Raw genomic sequence first — 10,536 nt, forward strand, 5'->3', positions numbered from 1 at the left:
ATGTTTCCAAATGAAAAGAGAAAAATTGTATATCATCTAACTTATTGAATATTGCTTATAGAATATGTACAGTGGGGCCTTGACTTACAAGTGTCCCGACTAACAAGTTTTTTGAGATATGAGCCATCTCTAGGCCGATTTTTTGAGTTGCGAGCTAAAATTCGGGTTACAAGCCAGCTTCAGATACCCCACCACTAGTTGGCGCAGCGAACGTCACAGTGAACGCCACATCAGCCCAGCATCACGTGTCTCACTCGTTCACTTTTTGACTTGACATACGAGTAATTTGAGTTACGAACTCCGTCAGGGAACGAATTAAACTCGTAAGTCAAGGCCCCACTGTATTTGTATTTTACATTATAAAAAAAATGATTCTTTTTAAAAAAATATATTTTATTGATTTTTTTACAGAGAGGAAGGGAGAGGGATAGAGAGTTAGAAACATCGATGAGAGAGAAACATTGATCAGCTACCTCCTGCACACCCCCCACTGGGGATGTGCCCGCAACCAAGGTACATGCCCTTGACGGGAATCGAACCTGGGACCCTTGAGTCCGCAGGCCGACGCTCTATCCACTGAGCCAAACCGGTCAGGTCGAAAAAAATGATTCTTGGTATCCAAGAAAATGACCCTCACTCAGGTCCCGCTGCCTGCTGCTTTAAAAATCAAACTCATTGAGATAGGTGGTTATGAGAAGGCAAGTGGTTTATTCAAGTTGTCAGTAACTCAAGAAGATAGGGGGACTTCTGTCCTCAAAAACCCATCTTAAGCCCTAGCTGGTTTTGCTCAGTGGATAGAGCGTCAAACTGCAGATTCGTCGAGGTCACATGCCCGGGTTTCGGGCTCAATCCCCAAGTAAGGGGCGTGCAGGAGGTGGCTGATCAGTGATTCTCTCTCATCATTGATGTTTCTCTCTCTCCTTTTCCCTTCCTCTCTGAAATCAATAAAAATATATTAAAAAACAAACACCCATGTTAAAATCTCAGTGCAGGCAGAGGTTTTTATAAGGAGAGAAAGCACAACTAAGAGATCAGGGGGAGGGGCTGTGGGGGCACTGTCTCTCCCAGGAGTAAAGGGAGGGGGAACTGAAGGGGAGTAGGAACATGCCGCTTCTCTTGAGAAAGGGAAGAGGGAGCAAGGGAAAGGGGGGAAGGGGCCCAAGGGTGGTTGCAGAGCTCCTTCTCAAGCTTCCTCCCTTTGTTTAGAAGCTCTCTCTCTCCAAACAGTAATCTGTGGATTTACAGCTCATGGCTGGCACCAGCAGCCCCTCCCCTGAAACAGGCTGCTCTAAGCTGTAATGAAAGTTCGGTAAGAAGTGAAAACATGGAATTTATTTACAGATTTTAATAAAACACAGGGCTGACTATAACCTTGAGAAAATGCAGAATATAAAACCTTTATTGCTTAACTGAAATGTTAATTCTTGGTTACAACCATTCATATAACTGCTCCATGTAGGAATCACAATAGTCAACATTAAGTACAACTTTATTACCATATATTTCTTAAGATAAGATCATTCATGGCACATTGCCCCTTAATCCCTAAATATGAAGTTAAAGGTGTTTTCAGAAATGACTAGGAAACTGATAAGAGAGCTAAAATAATTTCTGAAGTCAAATAGATATGAATCTTGGCCAGAGAGATCCTTAATTTCTCATCTTCTATAAACAGCTTCACAAATCATTCAGAAAATCAGCCTAGGTGTAAACATAATAAACCACATTTCCTGTCCATTCTTGAAGTTGATCTTTCTCAAGAAATGATCGAACAGCACCCGTCTTTGAAGATGGCAGTAAGGCCTGACCCTGATACTCAAGCTCTGGTTCTAGATCAGTTTTCTGTGTTGGACTGGTCAGGAGTCACTTCCTTCAGCATCTTCATCAGTGAACTTAAGTGATTATGTGTTAATATTATCTTCTCTTTTATCTGGGAAGAGAAATACACACACACACACACACACACACACACACACACACACACACACACACACATACATATCAGGGCATCTACCTCTTAATTTACTGATTCTAGAAGTCACTTCAAATTCAAGCTAGTGATTGGGAGCTGGCAATTTCTCAACACATTTCATTAATGCATTTGTTCTCTTTCTAAAAGAAGTTTATGCAACAAAGAGTACAATAAGATCCTCAGATATAATATTTCACATGAAAAGAGACTAGCCATTGCTACTTTTATCTTCCTCCTTCCTACCTCTATCACCAGGTTTAAACTCCAAAAATTGGGAAGGAAGACAAGAATAAAGTGGGTAAGAGAGCCTGTGGAGACAGAAGCATCAGTTAGTCCTCTCCTTTTCTAGTGGCAAGATTATATCTTTTTTCTAACTCTTTGTTCATAGTAAAAAAAAAATGCCTTTCTTTAATATTCTAATGGTCTTCAGAAGTAGCTCTAGTTGTCAGGTTTAGAAGAGATATTTGTTGCAATTCGATAATTTTCAATAGTTCTTTCACCGTAGAATAGTTGTATTTAGAACCAAATTTAGTGTTCTTCAGCATACAACATGTACTTAGACTCATAAATAAAAATAAACTTATCATGGAATACAGAAAAATGGATAAGTTTTCTGTTGAAGTCATGGGTAACAAAAAAAATCTTATTTCCATAATTTGCACAGTACACTAAATCTATTTTTTATGATTTAAGATATAAAAATATACAAAATTTATCAGAAAAAATTTCTTAAACAGGTAATTCTTACTGGGGTGCTCCTGGACATGATCAATCATTTTTCTTTTGCTTTTAAGAGGTTTCTCTCTTTGTCTAACTATATTCCAGCATGTTTTCTACGATGTGCTGAGGTATACTGATCTCTCTGCATTTATCCTTCCTGACCTTGTTGAGGTTTCAAATATGTAGATTAATGCTTTCCATCAAGCTTGAAAAAAATTTTAACCATATCTCCCTGAACATTTTTCTACTTCTTCCTTTCTCTCCTTTTTTGTGCTCTCATCAATAAAGCATATTTAGGTGTGCTTGATGTGTCAGTTCATTTTTCTTTTTTCTCTCTTCTTCAGATTGCATAAGGTTATCAATGCATATCTCTAAGTTTGCTGATTCTTTCTTTGGCCAGTTCAAATACATTGCGCCCCTCTAGTGAATCTTTCATGTCAGTGTTTGTACTTTTCAACTCACAGGATTATTTCTTTAATTATAATTTCTCTCTCTTTAGTGATAACCTCTATTTGAAGAGACTGTCATCATGCCTTTCCTTTACTTCTTTAAGCATGCTTTTCTTTAGTTTTGGACATATTTATATTAGCGGCTTTGTAGGCTTTTTCTTCTAAGTCTAATATTTGGGTCCTTTAAAAGGCAGTGTCTGATGTCTACGTTTTTGTTGTTGTTAATTATCACCCAAGGATATTTTTCCATTGATTTTTAGAGAGTGGAAGGGAGAGACAGAGAAAGAAACATCGATGTGAGAGAGACATATTAATTGGTTGCCTCCCACACAACCCTGACCAGAGTCGGGATCGAGCCTGCAACCAAGGCACATGCCTTTGACCAGAACTGAACCTGGGCCCCTTCAGTCCACAGGGTAACACTCTATCCACTGAGCCAAGCCAGCTAGGGCTCTGATATCTACTTTTTATCCTGTGTATGGGGCATACTTTTCTTTGTGTGTCTAATTTTTTATTGAAAATGGACAATTTATTTATTTATCTATTTTTTGATGGACAGTTTAGATAATACATTGTAGCAAGTCTGGATACTAAACAGGACACACATCCCTTCCTATAGTGGTGGTTTGCTCATCTGTTTAGAAAGTTGGCTATTTTTTTTTTAAATATATTTTATTGATTTTTTACAGAGAGGAAGGGAGAGGGATAGAGAGTTAGAAACATCGATCAGCTGCCTCCTGCACACCCCCTACTGGGGATGTGCCCGCAACCAAGGTACATGCCCTTGACTGGAATCGAACCTGGGACCCTTCAGTCAGCAGGCTGACGCTCTATCCACTGGGCCAAACCAGTTAGGGCGAAAGTTGGCTATTTTATTGATGCCTGTTTCTCTCCCAGTGCGCAGCCTGTCACTCCTCAGAGAACATAGCCTTGGGATGACTGGTTTTAGCAAGGCTCTCTCAGTCTCTTCCCATGATCTCTTTGTAGGCTGTCTGCCTCCATTAGCATCACACCCAGCTATTAACCTCCACTAACTGCTGGCTGATTGCTCTATTGTTTTCGACAATGCCCTGGGACATAAATTGCTCCATAGTCTAATCCAATTAAATCCAGACACTTAGATAGGGATAACCTTTATTAAAGCCAGTCCTTTTCTGTTCCAGCTCCAGGAGGCCTGCTCTTGGCTATTTCCCTGATTCTCTCATAAACTAGTCTAAGGTTTAGCTTCTTGCTCTCATAGAACTACCAGCTTCCTTTTAATTGCTTACTAGCAAAAATCTCCATTGTTTTGGGCAGTACCCTTAGAGTTGAACATCCCCACACAGTATCAAATAGCCAGCTCTTCCCAGACAAGAAAAAGCTGAAGGAATTCATCATCACCAAACCAGTATTACAAGAAATATTAAAGGGACTTCTTTGAGGGGGAAGGAGGGAATCAATAATAAAATGGCAATAACTACATACACATATCAATAATTACTTTAAATGTAAATGGTTAACTGCTCCAATCAAAAAACAGGATGGCTAAATAGATAAGAAAACAAAGCCTGCCCTGGCCGAATGGCTCAGTTGGTTGGAGTGTTGTCCCATGCACCAAAAGGTGGCAGGTCTGATTCCCAGTTAGGGCACATACCCAGGTTGCAGGTTCAATCCCAGGTCGGGGTGTGTACAGGGGGACTGATTGATGTGTTTCTTGCACATCAATGTTTCTCTCTCTCTCTCTCTTTTCCTCTCTCTCTAAAATCAATAAAAACATATCCTTGGGTGAGTATTAAAAAGAAGAAAGAATTTTTAATTAGCCTGGTGCCGTGTGGCTTGGTTTGTTGGAGTGTCATCCTGTGCACCAAAAAGTCCCAGGTTCGATTCCCGGTCGGGGCATGTAGTACCTGGGTTGGGGGTTAGATCCCCACTCAGGGCGTGTGGGAGGCAGCCAACTGATGTATCTCTTGCACATCCATGTCTCTCTTCCCCTTCCTCCCTCTTTAGGAAAAAAAAAAATCGATTAAAAAAATTGTTGGAGTATCATATCATTTCATCATTCCCAAGTTCATTGTTACAAATTTTCAGGAGTTGTCTAGATTAAAGAATACACAACAATCATGAAATGTTACCTCTGCAATCTTTTCTGGTAGAGGCATGTTGTGAATATCCATCTCAGTTGCATTTACTATGGCTTTTGTTTTTAAGAGATAGCTAGAGAGAAAATAGAAAATTATTATTAGACTACAGTTAAAATGATCAATGAAGCAAACTTGCTCTCTAAAGCAATATCTGTCAAGCAAAGACAGCCTGTATTTTGTAGAAAAAAACAAATTATCAAGTAACAAATCATCAGAGAGACACTGTCCTCATCCCACCCCTTGCCAATCAGGAATACATGAGATAAAATTAACCCAGGAGAAACTAGAAAAAAAATCAGGGTGATAGGAATAATCCTGGTGAGTATAAGCTTCACACTCCATTAGATCATGCAGCACAGCTAGAAGAAAAAGAGTCACATTATGAAAAATAACTATCTGTTGGCTACCCAGAGCTATTCCTCAGTTCTTTGGTGTTAACAGAATTTTGTTTAGGACAGCAGTGTGCCCAGTCCTAGGAGATGAACCATAACTGTTCTAAGCCAACTGTGGCAATCTTATTCCCTACTGTCACATACTTGCTGTCCTAGCTTAGGTGATCATGTGACAGTGCTAATAAAAGACCATTCCTTTTATTCCCATACTTCCCATATCCTTTTCCGTCCAGGTGGGGATGCTACTGTCTGTGAATGTAATGCTTATAATTGCAGCAGCCATCTTGCATCCAAGAAGAAAGGGCCAAGAGAACCAGAGATGTTGAGCCCTGTCACGGCTGAGCCACTGGAACACCCCTGGAGTGGCCAACTGCCCCACCCTTACTTGTTAAAGCCATATGGTCAGGTTTTCTGTGACTGACAACCAAATTCATCCTGACACAAACAGATACAGATTTAGTATCTTCCCAGACTCATGCTACCTATACTTCCCTAATTTCTAGTTAATCAAAAGAATATACTGACCTTTGAGTCCAACTCATTTTACAGATTAAGAAATTACATAGAATCCCATAGTAATTTTAAAATTTATATTAAAATTTTTTGTTACTAAAAGTTTACTCCCCCTAAACAAAACTCAATTACAGCTCTGCTGAAACAATTACTTATAACCATTTCTAAAAATATTTGAGGTTACTAATAGCACACATTTAGTTACCCCCCCTCTTTAAACTTAATTCCAAATAGAAATTATGTAAGAAACTAGAAATTGAGGTACATCTCAAGTATATATTTCCTTTTGAAAATCGGCACTGAAGAACAAATGGTATATCTAGTGCACAATGAACAACCTCATGGTAAAGGATGGGCTTTATTTAAGAGTTTTATTGCTTAGTCTTCCATAACTCAGCTAGCGATACCTATCTAAGCATATGAAAAGAGAAAAGGGAAACTTTGTTTCCTTTATGAAAGGAAAATGAGCTTTAGAGTTAAGACATGGATTCAAATCTCAGCTCCTCTATCTGAGTCTCGGTTTTCTATCTTATGAACTTAGTGAGGTAAGCATAACGCCTGGCACAAACTAGGTCATCAATGGCAATTTTTGTTCTTTTGTTTTTAATGATCAAGAAAAGACATTTTTTTACCCTATTGATTTTGAGAGAAACATTGATTTGTTGCTCCACCTATTTATACATTCACTGATTCTTTTTTTTTTATAGACTTTTATTCATTTCAGAGAGGAAGGGGGGGGGGGAGAGAGAGAGAGAGAGAGAGAGAGAGAAACCCGAAACCTGGTATGTGCCATGACCAGAAATAGAAGCCTACACCTTTTGGTGTACAGGATGATGCTCCAACTGACTGAGACACATAGGCCAGGGCTTTTTTTTTTCTTAATTGATCACAGAGAGAGGAAGGGAGGGAAAGAGAGAAAGCTAAAATCTTTTTTATAAGAGACAGAGTGCCTGACTTGAACATCTTCTGTGGTGTGAACATTTTGCCTTTTCTGGAAGATCTTATAAAATTTATTTGATAAAGAACATCTATGTCGCTCTGGCTGGTGTGGCTCAGTTTGTTAGGAGTCCTCCTGTGCACGGAAGGGTTGCCGGTTCAATTTCCGATCAAGACACATGCCTGGGTTACAGGCTCCATCCCTGGTAGGGGGCATGCAGGAAGCAGCCAATTGATGTTTTCCTCTCACATCAATATTTCTTTCTAAAAATCAATTTTAAAAAAAGAGTAAGTCTACTCACCATTCCATTTTGTCACTGGAAAGGCAGAAGTGACCTTTCAATGCAGCCAGGGCAGCATGGGTAGAATACAGATGGAAACCAATGGGAATCCCACAAGAACTACAGAATAAAAGGTTGTAAGTGCTGGAGGGGGAAAAACACAGAATATGGGTAAGAAAGAAAATCTGTAAATACAAAATAACCAACATCTGAATGCATTCCTAAGAACTATGCTATAATAGGAATGTCACATTCAAGAAAGGTTAACTCAGCCCTAGCAGGTTCGGCTCAGTGGATAGAGCGTTGGCCTGCAGACTGAAGGGTCCCAGGTTCGATTCCAGTCAGGGGCACATGCCCGGGTTGTGGGCTCATGCAGGAGGCAGCCGATCTATGAGTCTCTCTCATCATTGATGTTTCTATCTTTCCCTTCTCTCTGAAATCAATAAAAATATATTAAAAATCCCTAACCAGTTTGGCTCAGTGGATAGAGCGTCGGCCTGCGGACTGAAAGGTCCCAGGTTCAATTTCGGTCAAGGGCATGTACCTTGGTTGCGGGTACATCCCCAGTAGGAGGTGTGCAGGAGGCAGCTGATCGATGTTTCTCTCTCATTGATGTTTCTAACTCTCTATCCCTCTCCCTTCCTCTCTGTAAACAATCAATAAAAAAAAATATATATATATATACATATATATATACATATTTATATGTATATATATATTAAAAAAAAGAAGGTTAACTCAGACTTTAATAAAATTACACCCTAGATTACAGATAACCTTGTGTATTCTGGCCACAACAGAAATCATGGATGCAGAGCTAAGAAAAGTAATTTACATCTGAAAAGCAGAGAGCCAACTAATCAGATTAACATTTAAACATATAAAACTATATAAGACTATTTAAATTAGCTACCATGACAAAATCAAGTTGACCTGGGATTACTAAACAATTTATTAATAGAATTCAAATCAGGATTTTTATTGTGCAGATAAAACAAAAAACTTTAAGGAAAGAAATCCACCTGGCCAATATGGCTCAGTGGTTGAGTGCACCATGCGCCAAGAGGTCCCCGGTTCTATCCCCAGACAGGGCATATGCCCGGGTTTTGGGCTCGATCCCCAGTAGGGCTTACAGGAGGCAGCCAATCGATGTTTCTCTCTCATCAATGTTTCTCTCTCTCTATCCCTCACCCTCTAAAAAAATTAAATAAAAGAAATCCTATTACCCTCACAAGCCATCAATTTTCTTTTCCTTCATCCTCTGAAACATTACTGGGTGAAGAATCGGGAAATATTGATTTCAGTTCTAGTTATACCACTTGGGTAAGTCACTTACCATATTTGCTGGTATATAACAACATCCAGCTCTAGCCAGTTTGGCTCAGTGGACAGAGCGTCAGCCTGCGGACTGAAGGGTCCCAGGTTAAATTTCAGCCAAGGGCACATGCCTGGGATGGAGGCTCGATCCCCAGTAGGGGGCATGCAGGAGGTAACCAATCAATGATTCTCTCTCATCATTGATATTTCTATCTCTCTCTCCTTATCCCTTCCTCTCTGAAGTCAACAGACATTGTGACAGTTGATCTGATGATCAAGCCAGCTAGTAAATAACTAACCATGAGTTAGTACATACAGCATAGATACGCGGGACAAAGGGTAGGATATTGTGAGATTTCACCACACTATTTAGAATGATGCACAACTTAAAACCTATAAATTGTTTATTTCTGGAATTTGTCATTTAATATGTTCAGACTGTAGTTGACCTTGGGTAACTGAAATCGTGAAAAACGAAACCATGGATAAGGGGGACAGACTACTGTATTCAAGTGGATAACATTCAAACCTGTTTTCCTCCTCGTTTCCTGGGTTACAGCAGAATTAGTCCTGCCACTGCTTATTACAAATGCCAGGTTACATGCAAACTTAAAAGTCCTAGTTATCTCAAAGGACTGTGGTTTCTAGTAAGTTATTATCACTATACACCAAAATATAATTTTCTTGCCCTGGCTGGTTTGGCTCAGTGAATAAAGCGTCGGCCCAAGGACCGAAGGGTCCCGGGTTCGATTCCGGTCAAGGGCAGGTACTTTGACTGCAGGTTCCCTGGCCCTGGTCAGGGTGTGAGCCGGAAGGCAACCAATTGATGTGTCTCTCTCACATGGATGTTTCTGTTTTTCCCTCTCCCTTCCACTCTCTCTAAAAATCAATGGAAGCCCTAACTGGTTTGGCTCAGTGGATGGAGCATTGGCCTGAGGACTGAAGGGTCCCGGGTTGGATTCGTTCAAGGGCATGTTATCTTGGTTGCGGGCTTATCCCCAGTAGGGGGTGTGCAGGAGGCAGCTGATCGATGTTTCTAAATCTCTATGCCTTTCCCTTCCTCTCTGTAAAAAAAATCAATAAAACATATTTTAACAAATAAAATACATTTTTAAAAAATAAATAACAATGGAAAAATATCCTCGGGTGAGCATTAACAAAAACAAACAAAGCAACAACAACATAATTTTCTCCCTTTTCCTCTACTAGACGTACCTTCTTAGCCTCACTCTACTTGCACAAGCCACTAGGGATATGTGGCCCTCAAAGAGATCTTAAAATCTATCCACAAATACAACTTTTCCATCGATTATTGCTTCAAGTTCGCAGAAGACAAACAGGTAAAAGGAACATCCTTCCAATACACTGTATGGGCGGAATAAACTTTTCTTCCAGCGCAAGATCGCTCCTCGGAATCATTAAGTCAGGGACTGGAGACCGATCAGGAGTCTCGGCACGTACCTGCCTTTGAGTAAACCTTCAATGCCAACCAGGAAGGGCGCTTCCAAAACAACGTTATTTGTAACCCCTACGAAGAATTAAAAAAAAAAAAGCGGTCAGAACCAGTACCTGTGCGGCCTTGAAGGGAAAACCTACTCCTCCAGACAGGCTCATCATGGCCACAATAATCAAGAACCGTTTCCCCCAATTTCCAGATATTCATTCCGTTTTCTTCCCCAACCGGCTCTCGGCCACCCGGGAGAGAGCGGGGACACCTTCTTAGGCCTCCCCACCCGGGGCCCCCTCCGCCTTCCCCAGACGCCGCCCGCACTCACGGGAGAAGACCACGGCCCCGAGGGCCCGCGAGAGGTCCCAGGCGAGGTGCACCGAGTCGGC

General features: G+C 40.6%; 1 protein-coding gene across 1 annotated transcript; it reads right to left on the reverse strand.

Annotated features, from left to right (window-relative positions):
* Window positions 1-1,372: 1,372 nt before the first annotated feature.
* Window positions 1,373-10,536, reverse strand: OIP5 (Opa interacting protein 5; the record flags this gene model as incomplete). Its single annotated transcript, XM_014534858.1, has 5 exons — window positions 1,373-1,930; window positions 5,253-5,334; window positions 7,405-7,527; window positions 10,162-10,228; window positions 10,476-10,536. Coding segments are annotated over 5 exons (429 nt in total), but the record flags the coding sequence as incomplete, so codon positions are not given.

The sequence above is a fragment of the Myotis brandtii genome, unplaced genomic scaffold (genome assembly GCF_000412655.1).
Source record: "Myotis brandtii unplaced genomic scaffold, ASM41265v1 scaffold133, whole genome shotgun sequence".
NCBI lineage: Eukaryota > Metazoa > Chordata > Mammalia > Chiroptera > Vespertilionidae > Myotis > Myotis brandtii.